At 37.9% G+C, this 26,535-nt stretch overlaps 1 protein-coding gene across 1 annotated transcript in view; it reads right to left on the minus strand.

Moving 5' to 3' along the window:
- Positions 1–26,535, minus strand: part of DNAH11 (dynein axonemal heavy chain 11) — a 359,682-nt gene that overhangs the window by 317,484 nt on the left and 15,663 nt on the right. Inside the window, exons 3-9 of the mRNA XM_054559402.2 lie at positions 26,125–26,321; positions 25,331–25,520; positions 23,841–23,940; positions 20,615–20,826; positions 14,723–14,953; positions 13,060–13,227; positions 3,944–4,060 (exon numbers count right to left, since the gene is read on the minus strand). Of these exons, the coding sequence (XP_054415377.1) occupies positions 3,944–4,060; positions 13,060–13,227; positions 14,723–14,953; positions 20,615–20,826; positions 23,841–23,940; positions 25,331–25,520; positions 26,125–26,321 (1,215 nt within the window). The remainder of the gene's footprint in view (positions 1–3,943; positions 4,061–13,059; positions 13,228–14,722; positions 14,954–20,614; positions 20,827–23,840; positions 23,941–25,330; positions 25,521–26,124; positions 26,322–26,535) is intronic.

Genomic DNA, 26,535 nt, shown 5'->3' on the forward strand with positions numbered 1-26,535 from the left:
AAACTAAAAGCTATTTTATGAAGAGTAGAGATGTTTTCTTTCACATTGACTTCAAGACTAAAGAGTTAATTCCCACCACATGTTTCTCTTTCTAAATATCACATCTGAGATCTGCAAGGTTTGCCTTAATTTTGCTCCACTTCTCTTTCATTGCATAATACAGCTTTTCATAACACCATTGCCATTGTTCAGTGTAGTACATATTTATATTTTTCCTAGGTGTGCGTCTTTCAAAGATTTTAAAAAATCTGTGGCCACATAAACCATATACACTTCACATTTTAATACTTTTCAAAGCTGAAGTCCTTTCTAGACAATTTTTGTTTTTACACACTTCGGTTTACCTTCATGTAAATTTTAGAGAGCCATTCAGTAGTATTTGGGTTTGGTTTTTGGTGAGCACCAGCACTTCAGATTTTAAAGTACTATACTTTTATATTAGAGTAGAATAGCGCTCAGTTCCGGTGTCCTTCCTGGCCACGTCTTTGACAATAGCAGGTAGTGGAATAGTCATCTTCAGAGAACCATCTATAAATATTTTTTTCCCAGGGACCAACAGTAAATGGTCAGAGCTCATCATTCTATCCCTATGGATGAAATATTTTTCTAAGTACACAGCCTTGTAATTTTTTCCTCTGCCATTACACTTGCAGCAGTTTACCCTCATCAGTATGTTATTTCATTACTTGAACTACCAGTCAGTCCACCTAGCCTCAAGTAGTTATTAAACACCACTTTGTACAAGTCACCATGGAAGGCAATCTACACAGAAGCTGTGAGATGATGCCACACCCCCACCAAGCTTATGACAGTAGGATCTCATATTTGTTCAGTAAACAGGTCAAATACGTGAAAAGTTAAAGAAAAAAACCTTTTACCTAAGAGATTAAATTGTTTAGAAAAAAAATTAACTGACAGGTACTAGAACAGAATTCACATTAATGGTTGTGAAAAAGAGAGACTTGAATTGAAAATGGCAGAAGCCTCTGTAATTGAGATTTCACTTTACATTTTTTTAGTTATTTATAAAAGCTTGAAAGAAAACTAGTTCCAGTAGCAAAGAATATGATAGACTATCACACATTTAAAAAAATAATACTTGAATTCTGTTATAAAGGCAAGAAAAAATTTTGTGACTCTTTGTTAAGTGAAGAACATTACAGTAGAGGATTAAAATATAATGTCATTTTTGTCAAAGAGAAACATGTATGCACATCTAGACAAAGAAAAAATAGTGGCAGTATTAAATGTAATAGTAATTATACCTGAGAGATGAGATTACAGGTCATTTTATAACAACAGGCTGTACATTTCGGCTGACAGCACCTGAGTTTCATTGAAGAGTTCTTATAAAACAAAGAACTATTTGATCCTCACGAATTCTTTCCTTTTTTTAATACTTTAAGTTCTGGGATATATGTGCATAACGTGCAGGTTTGTTACATAGGTACACGTGTGCCATGGTGGTTTGCTGCAACCATCAACCCATCATCTACATTGGGTATTTCTCCTAATGCTATCCCTCCCATAGCCCCCCACTCCCCAACAGGCCTCGGTGTGTGATGTTCCCCTCCCTGTGTCCATGTGTTCTCATTGTTTAACTCCCACTTAAGAGTGAGAACATGCAGTGTTTGGTTTTCTATTCCTGTGTTAGTTTGCTGAGAATGTTGGTTTCCAGCTTCATCCATGTCCCTGCAAAGGACATGAACTCATTCTTCTTTACAGCTGCATAGTATTCCATGGTGTATATGTGCCACATTTTCTTTATCCAGTCTATCATTGATGGGCATTTGGGTTGGTTCCAAGTCTTTGCTATTGTGAACAGTGCTGCAATAAACATATGTGTGCATGTGTCTTTATAGAAGAATGACTTATAATCCTTTGGGTATATACCCAGTAATGGTATTGCCAGGTCAAATGGTATTTCTGGTTCTAGATCCTTGAGGAATCGCCACACTGTCTTCCACAATGGTTGAACTAATTTGCACTCCCACCAACAGTGTAAAAGCGTTCCTATTTCTCCACATCCCCTCTAGCATCTGTTGTTTCCTGACTTTTTAATGATCGCCATTCTAACTGGCATGAGGTGGTATGTCATTATGGTTTTGATTTGCATTTCTCTAATGACCAGTGATGAGCTTTTTTTCATGTTTCTTGGCCACATAAATGTCTCTTTTTGAGAAGTGTCTGTTCATATCTTTCACCCACTTTTTGATGGGGTTTTTTTTTCTTGTAAATTTGTTTAAGTTCCTTGTAGATTCTGGATATTAGACCTTTGTCAGATGGACAGATTGCAAAAATTTTCTCCCATTCTGTAGGTTGCCTGTTCACTCTGATGATACTTTCTTTTGCTGTGGAGACGCACTTTAGTTTAATTAGATCCCATTTGTCAATTTTGGCTTTTGTTGCAATTCCTTTTGGTGTTTTAGTCATGAAGCCTTTGCCCATGCCTATGTCCTGAATGGTATTGCCTGGGATTTCTTCTAGGGGTATTATGGTTTTAGGTCTTACATTCAAGTCTTTAATCCATCTTAATTTTTCTATAAGGTGTAAGGAAGAGGTCCAGTTTCAGTTTTCTGCATATAGCAAGCCAGTTTTCCCAACACCATTTATTAAATAGGGAATCCTTTCCCCATTGCTTGTTTTTGTCAAGTTTGTCAAAGATCAGATGGTTGTAGATGTGTGGCATTATTTCTGAGGCCTCTGTTCTGTTCCATTGGTCTACATATCTGTTTTGGTACCAGTACTATACTGTTTTGGTTACTGTAGCCTTGTAGTGTAGTTTCAAGTCAGGTAGCATGATGCCTCCAGCTTTGTTCTTTTTGCTTAGGATTGCATTGGCTATATGTGCTCTTTTTTGGTTCCATATGAAATTTAAAGTAGTTTTTTCTAATTCTGTGAAGAAAGTCAGTGGTAGCTTGATGGGGATAGCATTGAATCTATAAATTACTTTGGGCAGTATGGCCATTTTCACCATATTGATTCTTCCTATCCAGATCCTCATGAATTCTTTATGTTAAAATGCTTGACTGGGGCCAGAGAACGTTAGTGGCTTCTCCACTGACTAGCCAATTCATTTGAAGGTCAAAATCAAACAATATCTTTTAAAAATCTGTGTCTGCTATATTGTTTGGCACTGCCATTCTCAATGAATTATACCCATGATTTCTTAGTCCTTTTTCTTCTGATATTGAACCCTCTGTTCCTCTTTTGGGACATTATCTAATTATTAATTTATACTTGATTTGTGATTTTTTTCTTTGTCAAGCAAGTTTTACATGGTGTTCCTATTCCTCATATTATAAGCTCTTCATCTGGGGACACTATTGAGATGCTTTTCTTTTATGTAACTCTTAACTGTATTTCATCAATTCTGTGACAAGCATAACTTTATGTTTCAAAATCTCTGTGATTGAAATACATTATGCAGTCAATGAAATCATAATTATTTGGCAGCATTTCTTATGGTTACACAAAATAATGGTGTGTCTGATAATCAATGATGTCTTATGCCTGGGTAAATACATATACAAATTGCTATTTGTTTCAGTCAGAATAATAAAATAGGCAGATGAACCTAACAATCTAAACAATGGTAAATAAAAGAAATTCCTGAATTAAGGTATTTTTCACTTTTCACTGTGACTTAATTTTGAATCAATATTTCATTGGCCAGGCCAAATTTGCTGTGAAGATAATGAGAGCTAAAACACCGTGAATGCAAGAAAAGAACAGTAACTAAATGTCCTAAAATAATCTTGTCCAAAGTGTCATTATTCATTAGCACACTATTCAGTTTATTATTCAGTGAGCTGAATTTGAAGGGAATATGACTAGTTAACCTAGTTAATACTCTACCTGAATGAGAATTCACCCCTTCCATCTAACAGCCTATATTATTCATTAGTAAAACGTTTTTTATGATAGCTTCTTCAGAACTAACCTTAAATGCAGCTTCTAAGCCATTGCAGTTAAAGAAAGCTTCACAAATAATTGTCCCAAGCCTTCTGTCAAATTCCAGAGTTTTGGACTTAAATGCCACATAATCACTTTCAAATTCCTGTAAAATTCAAAGTGAAATATTAGTGTATTGGAAATAATCCAACAGTGAAAACAGCAATCACACAAGCATGACCTTACTTTAGCTCTCTTCTCGCTCGCTCTCTGTCTCTGAGTGAATTTATTTTTCATAGCAGGATTCCAGGGAAGATCAAGAAAGAGCTATATCTGACTGACTGTGCAAGTGCCACCTTACAGAATCACTGAAAGCTTAGCACTGTTCCCCTATGCTTTCCCGATTCTTTTCAGTGGCCCAGGCCTCAACAGCAGTGCTTTGGCTCACATGCTCACATAGAAGCCTCAGTCTCTCCTCCTTCTCCCAATTCATTTTGATTATAAATGAAAAAGTGAAGTTTCTCAGAAAAGAAAAAAGAACCTATCCTCATTATAACTTTAGTCCATCTATAAGTTTAAATAGGAAGAGTTTTTGTTTTTTCATGGAGTTGAAAATCTACATGGAAACACTGTTTCTTCAGGTGAGAACTGAAATCCACAGGTAAGAAAACATCATTAGTGATACAGAGGAAACAAATACTCTTACATTTTCCCAGTTTCTTATTAGCATGCATTTAACATCCCTCAGTTTCCTCCTAATACATAACTATCCACTCCCATAGTTAGAATGAAACAGTGAAAGAATAACTATCGTCTTCATAGCATCAGAGTTGAGTCTCCAGTAAAGAAGTCCCAGGATTTCAGAAACATTTTGGTGCTTTACAATCAAAAGCCCTCTCAAGTGCACACCACAGATTTCTCACAATGAAGGCCTAATTAGAAATAAACATCTCAGGGAGAGAAAAATATGCTAGTCTCCCTCCCTGAATCTCTCTGTCACCTCCCTCCCTCCTCACTCACTCATTCCTGAAAACAAATTTAGAACTGCACGTGGGACCTCTCCCTTGGGAAGTCCCACAAAAAATTCATACCTAATTTGTTCAAGTACAAATCTGAACTCGTTATCTTCTCTACAAAGCTGCTCTTCTTTTTATACACCCTAATAGAAACTTGCGCAACCTCCTTGACTTCTCTGTCAAGTGCTCCTCTAACTACCTCTGGAGTCTCTCTACTATCCTCCATCTCTCCAGGATGCCCGTGGTCCAGGTCACCATTATTGCTCATCTCGATATCTGTTAACCGCTTTCTAACTACTCTTTGCCTCTAGTCCTATCTCTGATTCATCCTCCAATGGCAGACTAAATAATCTTTTTTAAAATAGAAATCTTATCATGTCATTTTCTTATTTAGAATCCTTTAACTCACAATCTTAATTCAGAATTGTCAGTTTCTTATGATAACGTCCAAAGGTCTTAGCATAATCTATTGCATAAGACCCTATGTGGTCTGGATGCCACTTACTGATCCTAACTATTCTGCCACCTCTCCCAATTTCACACTCTCGGATCCAGCCACGGAGCCTTATCACATTCTGTCTCTCTCCTTCACCCACTTCTCACCTGCTTCATTTCTATTTATGTTACAGGTCTCAGTTTACATTTCACCTCCTCTGGAAAGGGGCCCTATGTAAATGTTCTCAGAGCACTCTGTACTCTTCATACCCCAGCACCAGGCACCCATGTGATAACTGCCTATCTACATTCTCCCTTGGATTTTAATCTCTGAGTGTAACTGCCGGGTTTTTTTTCTTTCACAATTACAGTACCAATATTTAATGGAGTTCCCAGGACATAGCTGTTTCTCAATAAATATACATTACAGAATAAATGATGTGCTAGTATTGTTCAGAAATCATTATAAAAATGTTGCTGTATTCTGAAAACTGCATAATTGCCTTTATTAGCATCATGAGAAGCTATTGAAGGGTTGTAATTAGAGAAAAGACATGGTTTGACTTAGAATCTAAAAGGCACTCAGGCTGCCGTGTAGAGAATAAACTAAGAAAGCCAAGAGGGGAAGAGGGAGCAGTTTGGAGGCAAGTGCAATAATCCAAGTCACAGAAAAGACCTGGAAATAATTTCAAGGCATATCTGAAAGAACTGGATGGTTGTTGTGAGAAAATGAGCAAGATTACAGATGACTCAAAGGTTTCTCACTAAGTAGCCCATTATATGTGCCATTTAATGAGTTGGAGAGACAGGCAAGAGTAAGTTTGGGGAGGAATAGGCAGGGGTTTAGATCTGAATGTAATTTTGAGATGTGCATGAAATATTTCAGTGGAGACGATGGGTAGGCAGTTGTGTTTGGCACATGTTTCTGTGGGTACACAGAAGCCAAGAGTTGAGCCTTGAGAACCTCTACCTAGATTTCAGAGAATGTATGGAAACATGTGGATGTCTAGGCAGAAGTCAGCTGCAGGACCACAGCTCTCGTGGAGAATCTCTGCTAGGGCAGTGTGGGGTTGGAGCCCCCACACAGAGTCCCCAACGGGGTACTGCCTAGTGATGCTGTGAGAAGAGGGTCACTGTCCTCCAGACCCCAGAATGGTAGATCCACTGACAGCTAGTAGATCCATACACCTGGAAAAGCTGCAGGCACTCAACACCAGCTGGTGAAAGCAGTTGTGGGGGCTGTACCCTGCAGAGCCACAGGGGTGGAGCTGCCTAAGGCCTTGGAAGCCCACCTCTTACATCAGCGTGCCCTAGATGTGAGACATAGAGTCAAAGGAGATTATTTTGGAGCTTTAAGATGTAATGACTGCCTTGCTGGGTTTCAGACTTGCACGGGGCCTGTAGCCCCTTTGTTTTGGCCAATTTCTCCCATTTGGAAGGGGAATATTTACCCAATACCTGTACCTTCATTGTATCTTGGATAACTAACTTGTTTTTGATTTTACAGGTGATCATGGAGGGTGAATTTCCTCTTTGTTGTTCTCATGACAGTGAGTTTTCATGAGATCTGATGGTTTATAAGTATGTGGCATTTCCCCCTTTGCTCTCTCTCTGAACACTATGTGAAGAAGGTCCTTGCTTCCCCTTCATCTTCCATCATGATTGTAAGTTTCCTGAGGGCTTCCAGTTATGCTTTCTGTTAAGTCTGTGGAACTGTGAGTCAATTAAACCTCTTTTCTTCATAAATTATCCAGTCTCAGGTAGTTCTTTGTAGCAATGTGAAAATGGACTAATACACTACTTTAAAATCTTTTTCAAGTAATTCCAAAATCTCTGTTATCTTGGTATTGGCATCTACTGACTGTCTTTTTTTCACTCAGTGGAGATCTTCCTGGTTCTTGGTATACTAACTGATATTCTACTGAAATTTCATATTGTATAACACTCTCTTATTTAAACCTTTTGTTTTTGCTGACTTTCTCTGATGCTGCTCCAGCCTCATTATAATAAAGTAGAGACAGAAGTCCAGGTTCTCCACTCGGCATCTATTCATCCCCCAAGGGTGGGCGGGGCTCCTTGTAACAGCTGGGCTGGGACTTCCAGTTCCCCATGTGGTCTCTACTGATGCCACAAGTGCAGGTGGCCTTGTTACCACTTGGCCTCAGGGTGATAGTCCGGACTCTCCATCAGGTTTGCTCCAACATCAGGCTGGGTGAAGAAGGAAATCCAGGATTCCCACATGGTCTCCAGATACCACAGAGAATGAAGTTCATTCCTGGCCAGCAGGGATGCAAATCATGGCTCCCTATGTAGTCATCTCTGACATCACCCCAGCAAGGGTGGGAGCTGGAGCATTTTCAGCAGACAGGGTTTAAGTCTAGGTTCCCCACTCAGCTTTTCCTGGCAAGGGGAGGGGTGGGGCACAGTTTCTTCCGTGGTGTTTGGCTAGAGTGGAGACATGATGGCTCACAAATCTTCTTTTGTGTTAAGCTCTCTCCTTCTTGAGCCTTTGGCTAGGGAGAGATCAGGCTTTTACTGGGCTTCTTTCTGGTCTGTGCCCACTGGCATTTCCTGGTTGCCAGTGTCTTCAGCTCCAAGTCTGGATTACTTCAGGCAACAGGAAAATCCAGGGAACTCATCATCACATTGTTGTTTCTTGAGTCCCAATATCCTTAGCCACTCTGCCTTTTTCTTTTCACCTTTCAGAGTCTTCTTATGTCTGCTTTATATATAATGGCCAGTGTTTTTTTTGTTTTGTTTTGTTTTTCTCAGATACTGTTATTTTATTTCAGAAATAAGTAGTAACACACATAGACACATTTCTCTTCCTGCCTAGAAAACCACTACCCCAAAGTAAGTTTCAATCTTTCCCATGTATGTTTTCACACTTTTGTTATAAACATCATAATATATATACATAAGTGTGCATTGAACACTTTGTTTTTACATTTCCTTGAAATACACTTAAGAATTCTGTCTTTCTTAATTGTTTACAGCACAAAGACCAGGTCTTCACGAGTAAGCTGAAATAGAGCATTGCCACTGATATTAGGCTAATTTATGCCCACAAAATGCTTTGGCCTAAAATATTCTGAGAAGCAAGGAGAACATCTGTCTTACTTCAAAAGAGCCGTTTATAAGCACAATCTCCCACTTACTTGCTTGATAGGGTCTTGGCTTAAGCCCCAGAAAGGATCAAACACATTATCCATACCCTCTATCAAAGTCTACATCTTTCAAGAGAGTCTTGAGTCAGTATTAAGATCTTCTGGGATCTCAGACCTTGGCTTCCTTTTATCTCCTCTCCCCTACAACCCCAAGAACAGTCCCTTAAACCAACTTGGTGCTTCCTTTCTGGGCTTCCTGCAATAGACATTTTCAAGGGCTGTTTGTGGCCGCCGTGCTTGCTGAGGTCTTTCAGGCAGGCAAGGAAGACACATCCTTGGAATATCTATCAATCCTGTACAAGATGAATCGCTGTCCTTCTTGGGTAATTAACTTCCTGCCAAGCAGCTGTTTGGTCTCCTCAAGGGATAATACCATGGTGGAGCCTGAGAGTTAATCTCCATCGCTGGCAGGTAGGATACTCAGCAGCAACAAGATCTAGAGGAGTCTCGGTGACAGGTGAGCCATGCTACTGTATAATGGCCAGTGTTTTAGTTGCACTTAGTGGGAGCAATAGGGAAAAGTACATCTCCCTCTTTCCAGAAGCAGAAGTTTCTAATTAAAATTTTAAACAATGATATCTACTAAATGACATTTTAAAATAAATAAGATAAACTTTAGTATATAAATCTGATGGAATGCGCAGTTGTTTTAAGATGAGCAAAGCTATTGTAGTGATACAGAATGACTGCCAAAATATAGTAAGTGATAAAAGCAAGGTATAAATGCTATTAATGCAAAAGCAGAAAACAAAGGAATAAATATATGTATATGCCAGTGCATGCACCACATATCTCTGGAACATTATGTAAGAAATTTTTAATAGAGATGCCTTTGGGGAGGAAAAATGGAAGACTAGGGAAAAGGCCATAGGGTGAGAAGAAAGGGAGTAAGTTTTTACAAATGTTACCTTTCCAAAAGAATTACTAAGGAAGGTTGCTAAATAACTCATTTAATCTTGAATAATATGCAGGCCAAACATGAAAATGCTGTGTATGACTAATAAAGATGAAATCTGTATAATTAAAATGAGAAAACACTACATAAAGTAATAGCAAAAGAATAGTTCAGTGAGTGAGAGCAGAACAACAGACTCGTTCTAGGAATTAGAATACAACCTAGTACAGATGAACTAAATAACTACTTTTAAAATATATTTTAGATTCTGATATCATGGTAAGCAAGGCACCTGAATAAAGCTTCCCACTGAAAATCAGCAGAAAAACAGACACAGCAACATGGATCACTCCATCTCAGCCCACAGGTCCTCAGGTGAGTTCCCCCAGATGAACTTATTCCTTTCATTTCAATGAGGATGCAACAAGCAAGATAAATACTAACAGGGTGGTGCAGTGAAAAGAATGCAGGGGCTGGGCATGGTGGCTCATGCCTGTAATCCCAGCACTTTTGGAGTCCAAGGCAGGTGGATCACTTGAGGCCAGGAGTTTAAGACCAGCCTGGCCAACATGGTGGAAAACCCCATCTCTATTAAAAATACAAAAGTTAGTTGGGCATGGTGGCACACTCCTATAATCCCAGCTACTTGGGAGGCTGAGGCAGGTGAATTACTTGAACCTGGGAGGCAGAGGTTGCAGTGAGCTGAGATCGTGCCACTGCACTTCAACCTGGGTGACAGAGTGAAACTGTCTGAAAAAAAAAAAAAAAAAAAAAGGCCAAGTGCAGTGGCTCACGCCTGTAATCTCCTCAGCACTTTGGGAGGCCAAGGCGGATGGATCATCTGAGGTCGGGAGTTTGAGACCAACCTGGCCAACATGGTGAAACCCCGTCTCTACTAAAAGTACAAAAAAATTACCTGGGCGTGGTGGTATGTACCTGTAATCCCAGCTACTCAGGAGGCTGAGGCAGAATAATCACTTGAAGCCAGGAGGCGGAGGTTGCAGTGAGCTGAGATCGCACCACTGCACTCCAGCCTGGATGACAGAGTGAGACTCTGCCTAAAAAAATTTTAAAAAAAGGAAGGAAGGAAGGGAGGGAGGGAAAATAAAAGTATGCAGGGCTTGTGGTTGAGAGTTCTGGATTCAAACTTCCATTCCACTAACTGGAAACTATAATCTCAGGTAATTTAGTGAAACTGTCATTTGCCTGGGGGACCACTCTCTGGGTTATAGTGAAAATTAAGCAGGTATATAATGTGGGAAAGCTCTGGCACAATGCCTGGCACCAGTACTTCGTCCGTAAATATTAACTGGCTCTCATTAACAGAGACTAAGTAGAGCCAAGGGGTTACCCTCAACAAGAATAGCTACCATCTTTGCTTAGGTATCTGAGGGATTTCATCAAGAAACACCATAGAAAGACAGCAAAATTACTGAGTCTAATATTGCTGGACTAACTGTTCAACATCAATAATGAAGAAAGCAAGTCTCTTCCCATAATTGTCTAGATTTCAAACAGTCCCCTAAGAAGATGTCAAAGAAAACACCTAAAGTAACATTCAATAATTGAGAAACCCAAAACCATTTTTATGGGCACACCTGATAAAATCCCCACATTCTGTAAATGGACCACAGCAGCAAACCTTTCGGTACACCAATAAAGGCTCAAAGCCTGATTAATAGGCTTGAGATTGATGAGAAGAGAAATAACAGCATTTCAAAAAGCAAATTACCAGTGATCATTTCTTTAATTTACTGGAACATATTTAAACCATGGATATACCAAAGGGCAGAATGGCTGACCCTGACACACTTCCCTGTTAAATAAGCACTAGTTTGTAGTCAGAGGGGATGGGGCAGGAGCAGGAACATGGAGGTGAATGCAATGGGAGGGGAAGGGCAGAGTTTGGGCATGTATTCATATGTACATACAAATACATGCATACACTAGGTTGGAAGTCATTTGTTAAAATAATGTCTCAAAAACTACCAACTGATTTCATCATGAAGTCGAAGTAAAAGGAACTCAGCTAAAAAGCACGAAAATGAACAGCTTATTAAGCAAAAATATATGATAAATGCAATATTTTAAAGTAATAATGATAGGCAAAACACATTTTTTAAAAAACAATGGTTGTTTTCAACATAAGTATGCTGATTAAGTTAACTTTTAGTTAATTCATGTTTTAATTTCAGGGAATGACCAAAATCAAGGAGCTTCTAGATTCTAAGGCAAGAATCAGACAGGAGGATGAAGGGAACTTCAGGGGAAGGTTATGATGTCTCCAACCAGACCAAAGATCAGAGGTAAACCCTGCCCACCTTATCTGCAAAATAGAATGGGCTTCCAAAATACAAATACCAAGCAGATATATATCTCAAGAGTAAATGAATTTTCTATTCCTACCTGTTTGTGACTATGCAGGCTTTAGGCAGAGACAGGAGTAAAATCAGGACCTTTGGCATGGCCAAGGTAGTGACGTCAATTAAACCTGGCCACATTCTCTAATTCTGGCACTCTGAAAACTTGCCAGTTTTTGTAATTGTAACAAAATCAAGACTCTCTTGCAATTCAAATGTCCCCAAGGATCTTGTGCAGGCTCAGTCTCACACTCGTCCTCCACTAGCACATTCAGTGGGGCTAACCTAGAGGCTCTCTTAAGAATCCCATTCTGTACATATTTATTGAATGCCTTCCAAGTGCCAGGCATCTTACAAGGCTTTGGGGGATGAGCTCACTCAAATTATTCATCACCATGATCCTAGGTTCCCCTTACTTTTTCACAAACTGTAGGGCCCTGGTTTAGCAAAGGGTCACCTATTACAGCAGTGTGCTTCTACCATTAACTCCACTTTCCAAAACTGACTATAATTGAGAGGGCTTAAGTTTGCTAACTACATCCTTATAAAGCTAACATACCGCAGTCATACATTTCAAAGAATCAGTTGTTTGACCAAATATAAACAATAGTGAATAAACTCACATTACATATACAATAATAAGAACAAGAGCTAAATCTTCATTCTTTTGGACTTGGGCTTCGCTGTTCTTGGCAAACTACTAAAATGAAGCTATTTTTATCCTAGAACTGCAGGGATGCTCACAGGTAGCTCCCTGGCTACTAACATGCTGGAACTGACAGAGCACAGAAGTAGCTTAAATCAGAAAGGTTCCCCCTTTCCTGTGGTTGGAAATATGAAATTATAATCAGCTCTCAAGAATAACAAAAATTATAAGAAACAACCAATATGTTAATGATACACGTAACGAATGGGGTGAAACCAAGTGTTCAGGTGAATCAAAAAAAATATCCAGTGATTCAAGAAAAGGCTAAAATAAAGCACAAGTTACATGGACATCAGATCAAAATGAATTCATGTGGAAAGTTTCTGTTTAGCATACACAAACAAGATACAAATTCAGACTGAGGTCTGCAGTTTTATCAGCCGTCATTCTGAACTGAAAATGCAAAAGCTTAAGTTCTGATCCCTGATCTACTAAGTAGCTACAAGACTTCAGGCAAGTCATTTAACCTCTTTTGGTCCTAGAGATGTTGGAATGGATGGTCCCTATTATTACTGTGACCTATCTTCCTTTTCAGCTATAAAATTATAGGATCCCATGAAATGAAAATGCAAAGGTACAACATTACCATGTTATTGCAATCAGATGGGTCATAAGTGCTCTGTTTAAAAAGTTTATAGAGTTCCATAAATTCTTCACTCATCTCGTGGACTTGTCCATTTAAAATTGCTCCTTTGGTACCACCAAATTCCAGTCTTTCCAGCTTTTCAAATTCCAAAGTGGTGACAAATATATCCTTTGTAAAAAACACAGTAAAGACCTTTCCACTACATTGAGCAGCAAAATATTTTAAAGTTTCAAATCAAGAACATTTTCAAATGTTTAAAATCAATGAGTCAACGACAGAAAATGACAGAAAATAAATATTTTTATGACAGAAAATAAGTATTATTTAATTAAACAAAGTCATTGCTAATTTTTAAAATTACTCTCCCATTTTCATGTTTATTAAAAATTAACTCTCACTGGCCAGGCACAGGGCTCACACTTGTAATCTCAGCACTTTGGGAGGCCGAGGCAGGAGGACTGCTTGTGCCCAGGAGTTTGAAACCAACCTGGGCAACAAGGAAAGACCCTGTCTCTATGAAACATGAAAAAGTTAACTAGGCATGGTGGCGTGCACCTGTAGTCCCAGCTACTTGAGAAGCTGAGGCGGGAGGATCACTTGATCCAGGAGGTCAAGGCTGCAGTGAGCTGTGTTCACACCACTGCACTTCAGCCTGGGTGACAGAATGAGACCCTGTCTCTAAAAAAAAGAAAACAAAAACTATCTCGCAGTAGAAGCAACCTCTAATTCACCATAACTAGACATATAACTCCCCTAATTTTATATCCTCCTAAACATAAGTCAGATCCCCAGGTAATATCCAAAACTTCTGTTTTCATCACCCCATACCCGGCAGTGAGCCTGCTTTATTGAAAGTGAGCACACGAAACTGTTAAGGAAGGGATATGTAAGCTGCCCTTCATTAGGTATTTCACATTCAGAGACCGAAGAGGCATTCAGCCTCATTTAAGTGATTATGAGAATTCTCAAGACATAAAGCTCTAATTTTGAATGGAATAAAACAAACCTTTATCAATGACAATGCCCAAAATTCTTAGAGCTTTACAAAGAAAATAAGGCAGTGTCATCAATTTAAACTTTAAAAAAAAAAAAAAAAACTAAGCCAATAGACATCATACAAATGTAAGAATGTGTAGGTTGTATATATTTAATTTTTGGTTTTAAGGTATTTGAAAACTTTTACACAGAGCACATACTTTTCCATGTTTTATTTTTACAAATGGTTTTAATATTTTTGTAGTATAGCATATATTCATATACTAACAAACAGTGTGATAATTTAAATTATCCAATGGGTTTTAGGGTATGAAATACCAATTTTAAGCATTAAATATATAAAAGGAAAAGTGGATTTATTTACAGAGGATTAGCTTACTGCTTCCTGATTTACAACTCTCTTCCAGATTAGTAAATTCTAAGAGTCACTGATTATACTCAATGTAATAATGGAATCAAAAATGAACTTTTAAAAAATCCAAATTAAAGATTTAAAAAATGCCCTTGTATCATCATAGCATTGGCCTGCTGAGCTCCTTATGAGAATCACTGAGAAAGGAGACCTCCACCTATGATATAAAGTAAACTGTTCCATGAATCATGTGAAAAGCTACTGGCTTTTTGCACCCACCTTCCACATGAATAAATAAAATCAAAAAATGAATACCTCCATTTTTATTAAACGATCAAGAAACTTGTCAAATCTGCAAAACACCAGATGAGACTGGAAATCCCATGGTCTCAGCTTTCTTCCCATAAAATAGCTTGCCAATTTTTTTCTATAGTTGAAAAAGGAGTTTTTGAAAGTCTTTAAGATGTTAACAGCCACCTGCACCTTTTCCAGTGACTCTTCTATTTCTCCCCTCAAAAGGTCCTCAGGTGAAAGGTAAGCTATTGCCTAGGATTTAATGAAAGGGAACAATGATCAAAACTATGTTTAACAGTTTCTCCCTGTAACCATCTCTGTTTCAAAGAATCATTTTTAAATGCCAGTATCTAAAGTTGGGCCAGCAATGCTGAAAGAAAGAAAGCACAAATTCTAGAAATTCAACTACTTGGACTTCAATGACATACTTGTATAAGTTAGAATTATATACAGGAGACCCTACTATTTCTGGATTTTTACATTCTAGCAAATGACTAAATTGTTGCTAAGCCTCATTATATGACAACTGTCGTGTAATTTGCATGAGTGTGCCTGCCAGCAAATATTCTGAACAATCATTTTCTCATATAAAGAATACATAAGCCAGACAAGGAAATCTATCAGAACATGAATTTTTAAAGTATGCTCACTTTACCTGGTAGTTCAGGGCCATTTGCAAAGAGAAAGAGCTGATTAGGAGTGTGTAACAGTGGAAATTCTTTCAAGTTAGCAAACTTCTCTTCTGGGGGCTCAAGTAACATTATAGGACATACAATCTAGCTGACATGTGCCACATGAACTAGTTTTGAATAAAGGAAAAGAAAGGAAGAGAAGAGAAGGATAAAAGAAAAGACTAGAAGATCCATGTGGCACTGGTCAAATTCTCATGGGACCAACCAACACTCCCAACTTCTTCTCTCTTCATATTTGGTATAAACATTCAGAATTCCCCTCTTCAAGGACCAAGAACCTCTGCATTCTGAAGGTTCTTTTGTATGCTACCTCTTCCTGACGCATCTTAACCTCATATAAATTATAGGTTTAATTTGTGTGCCTTCAATTTTGTGGTTGCTTAGAATGTTGTTCAAGATGTCAATGGATAATGTAATGAAAGCCCTGAGTTCAAAATAGCAGAGGGAAGCACTTCTTCCCTAAATGTAGGCATATGACCTTTCATTTCCCATTAATGAAAACAGTTTTACATGCAATATAGGCTCTGTGCCATGAATTTGTAAGGCAATAAGGAAATCATTCATTTAGTGTCTAAAACCCCTACTGATTAGACTCCTTCCCAATCTATGCTTTTATTTCCCAGTCAGGTTAGATAGAAAATTAACCTCCACATGAGGGCTGCTATAATAGCAAGTCATTCAGGGCAGTAATGAGAACCACCAGGAATCCCTTAGCAATGTGAATTTTAAAAGAGTTTACACTTTGGTATGGCATATGGTGTATTCCATATACCTTTATCTCTATGTATTCTTTATAGTAAATGTGTCTTTTTAGGATGCTGAAAAATCTAAGGCAAACGACTATATCTTTTGCTTGAGTGGCCCTTTCTGCTTTAGCAGCCCTCCGTTACCTAATTACTTGTATTTAAAGTAACATCCCTAGGACAAGCCATGCTTAATGTTTATTCCTGGCTGGCCCTCACATAGATGAGACAATCATAGACAAGGACTCTCCTGTTCATACAGCCCACTGTTGAGTAAGGCCTCTTAAGATAGTACTTAATGTCCTAAATGACAACACCCAGTCTGTCTCCTTGCATGGGGAGGCAGAGTGTGTGAAGGAAAAAGCATGACCTGACGCAGGGGCTGGCTGTGACCCTACTAGGGGCCGGCTGTGATCCTACTAGGGGCCACGAACTACTTTTGGGATACTAGCTAAGTTGTCTCAGAGGATCTATTTCCTTAGCTGCAGAATGAGGGAAATGAATTAGGTGAACCTCAAAATCCCTTTTAGCTCATAAACTCGAAATTCTTTTCTACCTCTCACAGTACCCACTCTGGAGCATGCCTAACCACACCAGCTCTATCATCTCATACTTAATGGTACCAGCACAAACAAGTCAAAAGCCACTAGATTTAGGATGAACTAGTCCCACTTCAGAAGTCTTATAAACTAAAATACTGCTAACCAACTTATTTATCAATAAGCTAATGATCAATTAACCAATTTACCAATGATATTGTTAGTTTGAGGCTCGTCTCCCTGCTGCTGCTTCTCTATTCTTTTGGCTGTGTTTTTAGGGACTGTTATTTTAGCTCAGTCCTGACAGCTCTACTCCACACTCGACTACTCAGACTTAAACTCTTCCTCACTTAGGATCTTGTAGGTGACAATGTCTACAATAGATACACCAAGCCATGGAATAGACAAGGTAGTGGCTAGAGTGATAATGACACACAAGGACCATGGACTAGAGTCAGGTTACCAGAGAAGAAAGGCAAGGCATTAAGACCCCATTACCAAAGCCTGTGCTAGCATGCAAGGTGAACAGGTGATGCCTTTTATGTGTCTGGCCTAAATAATGATGTTAATGGTCACTGCTGGAAAACAAGAGAAAAGAAATACATTTGCTTTTAAAGTAACAAAGGGTTTCTGACTCTGACTGGCATTCCAGTCATAAGGTCAAGCATATAATGAAACTGAGTAAAGTAGATCAGAAACGACAGTGAACAGTGAAGGTCATGGTCATCTAGACAGCACCTGTTTCACCTAAAGGGGCATTTGAAGCTATAGTCACTGGCTGCGCCTATGGGGATGGTGCAAGCACTGTGGCAAGATCTCTGAGTTTTCAGTGGAGGCTGAAATGCTGGCATTTAAATGAGATCTATCCAATTTAAGTATTAACAATTTTAAATTAAAAATATTATACAAAATAAAAACACTGCATTGATCTTTGGGCCAAATGAGTTGACAGCATGTCAGCTTATGACCTCTAATATGTAACATAGAAAGGGTTTGAATTTTCACAAAAACTTGATCAATAAATTCATGAAAGCAAAGAGCATGTAGGTGACAAGAGGAAACACAATTATAGAAAACATAAAATGTGTAATCACACATATCATGCAAGGTACAAATTTAAAAACATGTTACCACTAGATACCCAATAAATGACCCCAAGTTTTTTTAAAGATGGCAATGCTCCAAGTTGACAGGTCATAGTGAAAGCTTTTACACATTGATAATAACAATGTAATTGATATAAGCTTTTAGAAAATAATTTGTAAGTATTAAATATTGCTCAAGAGCCATGAAAAGATTGTACCCTTTGACCAACATCAGGAATTTATAGTAAGCCAATTATTCCAGTCAAAAGAGGGGATCTTTGTATGGTTTTTTTCTGCATGTTGTTTATAATCAAGGAGGCTGGAAGCAACTTATATATACAGCAATAACAAAATAATCTTTCAAGAAATTAGTACAAAATTGTATGCATGATAACATGTATAAATATATCTAAGTTTGGGAGGAAGGAAAAATAAAAATGCTTTAATAATAGAGTGATGAAACTCCAGAACCATTTCCATTGTTCCAACATTATGCAATGAGAATATTTTACAATTATCATTAGCATACCATGTATTAGGTCACATTTAGACATTAAAAATACTTATTTTAAAACATGGAGCATGGTATAGTGGGTGAGAACTGTATTACTGACTTGCTGGGTTGGAGAGTTACTTATCTTCTTAGGCTTCAGTTTTTTTTTTCATTATAAAATGAAGCTACTAATAATACTTATGTCATAGTGTTGCTATGAGGGTTTAACTTTTGAATTTTTGTAAAGGGCTTGGAAAAGCTCCTGAACAAAATAAGCACTATATAATTTTTGTTAAATAACTATATAAAAGTAGTAAAATTGGTGGCAGGGTGGTTAGTGCTTCAGGGAACCAGCTATGGACATTGGCTAATTGTTAACTTTTGACTCCTAACATGTTGGGCATATTTACCACAAAGTCTGAAATCTGCCGTTCATAGAATCAAAGGAATTGGGTCAATGAAACATTTGGATAGAAGCCAGAACTAAAGAACAAGAGAAGCCACATTATTTTATCAGGAGCTTGGCAGACTCTAGCTGTTGACATAGACTAGAAGCCAGGGATGAGAAGTTTACAGGCTTACAGGTAAACAGGACTTAAAATAAGTCACCTATGCTAACAAATGGTCTCCTCTGTGATTTATACATTAACAAGGATTTATAGTGAAACAGTTTCAATTATTCTCAAAATGAGAAATAGGTCCCTAAAAAGGGGTTTGGGGGAAGTGGTGGTTATAGTTTTTGGCCCTGCAACAGGGATTGTGGTGTTTTACACCATTAGGGCCCAGGGAACCTGTTTAACAAAAGGGCAAAACTGAGTTTGCCCAACAGAGTAACAGATATTGAACAAAACCAGAGGAGATGATGGCAAAATATAGCAAGGAATCGACTTCTTGTTATCTTCTACCAACAGCTGCAACTAGCCTGTAAGTCAATAGTTTGGGTAAAAGAACAAAAGGCAACTAACATTTACTGAGCCTCGATTAAACACCAAGCACTATGCTGGGCATTTCACTTAGATTATCTTTGAATCCTCGCAATAGCCATGGACTAGGCATTATCCCCACTGACAGATGTGGAAACTGAGGAGTAATTTAACTTCCCTTAAGTGAGTCAATTAGATTTGAATCCAGGTTGGTCTAGGTCCAAAGCTTTTCCCACACACCACTCTATCTTTTCAGAATCAGAGAGGGAAGAGAGATGAAAAATATTAGCAATGTAACCTTATACTCCAGAAACTCTAAGCTGCAAGTCTGCAGACCTGTTCTTTGGTCTGGCTTTCCTCCTAACTTCTCAGGGAAATTGAGCAAATAACATCATTTTTCAAGTCTTGGTTAATTCATTTGAAAAACATCTGAATTGTGTCCATTCAAATGGATAAATATTGAAAGCCTAACTCCCAATGTGACTGTATCTGGATATAGGGTCTTTAGGAGGTAACTGTGATTAAATGAGGTTATAAAGATGGGGCCTTAATCCGATAGGACCGTGGTCTTATAAGAGGAAGATGGCTAAGTGAGGACACAGTGAGAAGGCAGCCAGCCATCAGCAAGCCAGGAAGAGGGCCCCACCAGAACCTGAGCACGCTGGCACCCTCATCTCAGACTTTCAGCCTCTAGAACTGTGAGAAAATAAATTTCTGATGTTTAACCTACCCAATCCACAGTACTTTGCTATGGCAGCCTGAGCAGATTAAGACTAAGTGGTTCCAAATAAGAACACTAGATTATGCAGCATCCAAGTATCTTTTAGCTCTCAAATTATGTAATACCCTCTGGTACTGTGAACATGGAAGAATCCACATTCACACAGACAGGACGAGGACACAGAGGGAGGTGGTCCTTTTTTTTTTAAATTTTTCTTTTTAACATTTTGCAGATTGAGTAAGGAATGGAGAAACAATTATAAAAGAGATTTTAAAAGATCAACAATGAATCAGAATTTTTTCAATACAATTCTACTACTTTTTTAGGATTTTCTTTTTGCCAGATGCTCTTAACTTACCACACTTTCCAAAAGGCTTTTATCAGCCAGTGTTTCTGTGAAAACCGAAGGGAAGGCTACAAAGAATGTACTACACATGTCTGTCTTTTGCTGGAAGCTGCCTTAAAGCCTTTTGAAGAAAGGTACAGATGTTAAACAAAACCAAGCAACAACTTGTCCTTTGATTATGTCTGACTTATTTTCATAGCTCCCTGCCATTTAGGATTAAAAGGTTACCTGGCCTTTGTTACCATAAATGTCCTTTCTGAAAAAAGAAAAAGATGGTGTTCTTACTGTATACTAGATTATTCTTCACTAGTCTCGTAAAACCTACCTCACAGCAACAATTCTTATTGTTCCTGTTTTTTGATGCTTCATACCTGGTTAATGAAGAGATTACAAAACTCTTGCAATAAAACTATAACCCGAGCTGGGGTGTTATAAAACTTGGAATGACTCCAGATCAGACAGATGGTATGAAATAATGGAGCAATTAATATGCGGGTCTGTGGGAATTCCATCTCCTGGAGACACTGGATGTGTCTCCTCAGAGGTCTCAGGTAAAGTTCCACATCTTGGGCTTCGAGAAGGGCTGAAAGCAAAGAACCATCATTAACGTGATTCCGGTTTTTTGTTTTTTTTTTTCTAAATTCACTTTACATGCAGAAGAGAGCCATGTAAAACAACACGGCCACACTTAAATATTATCATAGTTCCCTTTATATTACTTATCCTACAATGTACACATGAGCAATTTGGAAGACTTTAGACACTGTCCATCTGTAACTGAGTCATTTGGGAGAGCACTGATCTAGTTACCCACATAGCATAAATAAATTGTGATGGAAAACCCAAGGGGAAAATATCCCTGGAGTCTAAAGAAATTTACTCAACCCTGTGGAAACCGTGGGAATAAAACCTCTTTGCAATGTTGTCACTTTATGGCTTGGATTACAAACTTCGTCACTAGAATGTTAATTCCTTCTAGGAACTTGGTATGAGCACAATTGAATTGTTTACTCTCTCATTCCAGTTTCCTATGACAGTAACTCATGCAATGATTGAGAAAAATTATATCATTAATAAAAGTTTAACTTAAAATTGTTAAGCACAGTGATGAAAGGATTTTGGAACTCGACAGAGGTGAGGTTGTACAACATCATGAATGTACTAAAACTTGAATGAATTATATACTTTAAAATTGTTAATTTTATGTTATGTGAAGTTTATTTCAATAAAACAAATGTTAAGCATGGTAAATATTTTTTTAAATGCTATAGCAGGCCAGGTGCAGTGGTTCATGCTTGTAATCCGAGCACTTCGGAAGGATTAGTTGAGTCTAGGAATTCGAAACCAGCCTGGGCAAAATAGCAAGACCCCATCTCTACAAAAAACTTAAAAATTAGCTGGGCATGGTAGCAGTTGCCTGTGGTCCCAGCTCCTCAGGAGGCTGAGGTGGATGGATCATTTGAGCCTGGGAGGTCGAGGCTGCAGTGAGCCATGATCATACCACTGCACTCCAGCCTGGGCAACAGAGCAAGACCCTGTCTCCAAAAAAGAAAAAGGAAGAAAAAAAATCAAACAAAAAATGCTATAGATATGAAAAAAACATTTAAATATTTGACTCTCATTAATGACTGCTTAATCGAATCTAAAGTTTTCTCTTGCTTAGCACTGGTCCTTTTAATATACCATAAATGGATCTCCATGAGATTCCATTTTGCTCCCAAGGCTACAAATACCCTTGATGAACTGAGAACAAATTTTATTATGAAAGTAGGGAACAAAGTCAAGTAAATTCTAGTTTTTGTTGTTAACCCAAAAGACTTGTGTCAAGAACAAAAAAGCCCTGCTTAATTTTGTCACCAGGAGTCAAGGATGAACCAGCCACTTGGTGTGTAACCAATTAATCTGTCTGTGTAACCAATTAATCTGTCTATGTAACAATAAAGCCCTGAGAATAAAAAGAAGGTTCAGGAATTATTCTCTTTCCCAGATGTACTCATGTTTCAAAATTACTATTTTTATCAATGTTTATGTCAAAAGTATATAATCGTATCTAGTAGGTAAGTGCCCTTAAATATTAAGTGTCCTTAAAATGTGATCAGCATGGGTGGTGACTCCACAATGCCTGAAGTGTGTCTTTGAGAAGAGCTCTCTTCCTTCAACTTGACCATGGGTTTGGGCCACTTGTTCTATTGAGACGTGTTTTTTTCCTGAATCTCCAGGCCACACATGCATAAGGCTCAGAGGACCCCTGGGATTCATTCCTGCAGAATCTGTATCCAGAGAAAATTTTCATCCTATGCTAACACAGAAAAAAAAATGCCAACTGCTTCTATTTATTGAAGCATACTTACTACATCTCTAGTACCTTGTATAGTGTATAATATGCTATCCCTAACCCAGTGATTCTCAACCAGGAGAAATCTTGCCCCCAGGGGACATTTGGCCATGTCTGGAGACATTTATGATCATCACAGCAGGGATGGGGCCAGCAGGTAAAGGCCAGAGATACTGCTAAATATCCTACAATATGTAAGATGGCCCCCCACACAAAAAAATTATCTAACCCAAAATGTTGATCATGACAAGATTGAGAAATACTAAATCCACATAGCAATTCTTCAAGGAAGGTGTTAATAGGCCAATTTGGCCAATGAAAAACCAGAGGCTTAGCAATTTAAAATGCTCAGTAAGCAGGGTTGGGACAGGAATTCAGATCTCACAGAGCCCCTGCTGTATATATTCCTCCTTATCTTATGCCCTCTTTTTAAACAGAATTCATGCAGAAAACCCTAAAGATGTATTAAAACATTTTTGAAGTGAATTTTCAGTATTTCCTAACTTTCCAAATGTCACATGGGAAAAAATAAACTTCTTAATGTTACAAACAAAAAAAAGTTACTTGTCCATATTATCTCCAATTTTATTATTTGAAACCACAGTATCATGTATATCCATAAATAAATGCTTATACATGTGCAAAGAAACATGAACATAAATCAAGGAACTGAGCAGGGTTGTCATCTTTGGGTGGGGCTGAAACTAGATAGTAGAAGGACAAGGATGGTGAGAAGACTTTCAACTGGATATCATTTTATGATTCCTGGTTCGTAACAAGATGCATGCATTGTCTATTCAAAATTCAACAAATCCTCCACTCTGTACATTTAATCTTCACCAAAACTTCAATGATGGCTTTGAGTGTTTGCAAGCTAAATAACTGGTTACCAAGCACACTCAGGGAACTGAACTGATGAATAACTAGACTCACCATAGCCCAATCTGCTGACTGGAAAACCTCTATCCAGAGTTATTTTTTTTTTCCTCTGAATGAAGGCCTCACTCCTGCACAAACATTCTAATTAAAATTTCAATCTGGAGCCACTTTGGCAGGTATCTACTATATACCAGATAAACTAAAAGTAGTTTAGTATGGGTGGAGAATATAGTACAAAGGGTGAGATGAATTTATCATTAGAAGAGCCAAGAGCAATCACTCCACGAACATGGTGGAAGGGTAAATATCAAGGCCGAGCAGGCAGGGGCTGGATCATGAGCAGATGGTGATATTGATGCCAGGCTGAGGAACAAGAGTCTTACCATTTTCCACAGCCAGAAAAATGTCCTTCAGAGTAGGAAAATAGCTGCTTTGTTTAGTTGTCAGGATCTTAACCATTTTGAGGACAATAGGTGCCTGAAGCTAAGTTAAAAGAAAAAAAGAAGTTTAATAAATATAAACTCGATTACTAAATACATGCATTCTGTAATAAAATATTTAAATTCTATTTCACTCACAAGTGATACAGTATTTAACACTCAAAGTTATATCTGGTTTCAAGTTGAAAATAATTTTAAAAATACATTTTTTTCTTAGCCTTGTATTTTATTTTGCATTTAAGTTTTTATTTTATTTTTTTTATGCTCAACTTGCCTAACCCCTGCTAATTTATTTTTTATTATTATACTTTAAGTTTTAGGGTACATGTACACAATGTGCAGGCATATGCATTTAAGTTTTTAAATTTGGATATATATTATTATATGTGATAGTTATAATTGAGTGTCAACTTGATTGGATTGAAGGATGCAAAGTATTGTTCCTGGGTGTGTCTGTGAGGGTGTTGCCAAAGGAGACCAACATTTTGAGTCAATGGACTGGGAGAGGCAGACTCACCCTCAGTCTGGGTAGGCACCATCTAATCAGCTGCCAGAACAGCAAGAATAGAGCAGGCAGGAGAAGATGGAAAAACAGACTTCCTGAGTCTTCTGGCCTTCATCTTTCTCCCATGCTGGATGCTTCCTGCCCTTGAACATCAGAATCCAAGTTCTTCAGCTTTTGGACTCTTGGACTTACACCAGTGGTTTGCCAGGGGCTCTTGGGCCTTTGGCCACAGACTGAAGGCTGTACTGTTGGCTTCACTACTTTTGAGGTTTTGGGACTCAGACTGATTCACAACTGGCTCCCTTTCTCCTCAACTACAGACGGCCTATTGAAGAATTTTACCTTGTGATCCTGTGAGTCAATTCTCCTTAATAAACTCCCTTTCATATATACATATATCCTATTAGTTGATCCATCTAGAGAACCTAATATATTATATATGTAAAATATTAATTTTTCCATATAAAATTTCTGTTTCAGAAAATCTCCAAAAGACCTGTGAATGGATGTCTTAACTTTTAGAACCTTAAGTAAGTAATTTGTATGGTAAGCACCCAGCAGAGGAGCCAAAGTTAGTCTTTCCAAAGCTGTGTCTCTCTACCAAGCAAGACCTCACTCCTTCCCAAATCAATTAAGTTGACTAATTAAATTTTCCAGTCTTCAACATTTCCCTGGGTAAGTACTGCTCTTCCAAGGTAGCACAATATTTCCAATCATCTCAAATGCTGTCAAAATATTCTCATAAAGGCAAAGTTACTTTAAATTAATGTCAAAAGTGCACACCACACATACAGAACTCTGGATTAAGAAAAGAGGGCAGACCAGTAAATTACACAAAGACAGTGTGTTAAATCTTTAAAACTATTGGTCATTGCAGCTCAGGAGACATTGCTAATTTAATTTACAATTTCTAGGGCTATCTACTTACTTGATCATAAATGCATGACAGATTTTCTCTCCTCATCATCCAGAAATCTAGTTCTGCTTGAGGAGACAAGTGAAGACCATTCAACAAACGCTGCACTGAATCTCTTTCTACAATTTCTTGGATTTGATGTGACCATTCAATAACCACAGATTCAATTGCATGGAGTATTCTCCTTTCATTTGACTGTGGCCTACAAACATTAAGATAATCAAATAATTAAAAGATGAATCATTTTATCCAAAGACATAGATTTTAATAGTTATTTTAGGCATCCATAAACTAGTTTCCTAAAAATAAATTCTTGAAAATCCATTATTTTTATGGTCTTGATTTGAGTTGTGGGGTTACGTTATTCTGTCATTGAAATATCTCTAACCTCAAAAAACATTGTTAAAGAATTATATCCTCAAAAACCATTTCACTAAAGGAATAATGTTGCTGGCCTGGCAATTACTACAGTTTGCTTTTTGTATAATTTGCTTTTTAAAAGCATACTTCAAAAGGAAATAATACACATGGTGTTTCTGCACTTATTTTAAAAATATGATGTAGTTGTAATTCTCTATTTGCTAATGGGTTTGCTAGGGGTGTGATATTAAATGGATATGCTGACTTTCCATTTTATTTTATTTGTGGAGATGAGATCTCACTATGTTTCCCAGGCTAGTCTTGAACTCCTGGGCTCAAGCAACCCTCCCACCTCAGCCTCCAAATTGCTGGGATTATAGGCGTGAACCACCGTGCTGGCCTGGCTCTCCACTTTAATATCCTGTATATATTGCACTGTTACGTACTTGTTCTCTGAACAATTCTGATCCAGATCAATCTTTCCTGCAACAGTGGGAATTGGTAGAAGAGTTCTTCTAGACATTTTGCCCCTAAAAATATACATCTTATTTTTCATGACTTCTATGTGATATTCCATATCTTGTGAAGTAAAACAGGACCAGGACTTATGGTTGTTCTTATTAGAAAGAACTGGCACTAAAATCTAGAGAAAGAGAAACACTGTTAAAAGCAGTTAAATTAATTTACAGACAATGCATTCCTTCAAAGATTTTCTTGTCGTACAAAATTGGCAACAAAACTGTCCAATTTCATAAATATCATCCAATGATATCAAATCTACAAAGAGAGGACAAAGTCAGTGACCCATTTAATCAATTAGACATAAATTCTGTCAAAGTGGAATTAGCATACTGCTT

The sequence above is a fragment of the Pongo abelii genome, chromosome 6 (genome assembly GCF_028885655.2).
Source record: "Pongo abelii isolate AG06213 chromosome 6, NHGRI_mPonAbe1-v2.0_pri, whole genome shotgun sequence".
Lineage (NCBI taxonomy): Eukaryota > Metazoa > Chordata > Mammalia > Primates > Hominidae > Pongo > Pongo abelii.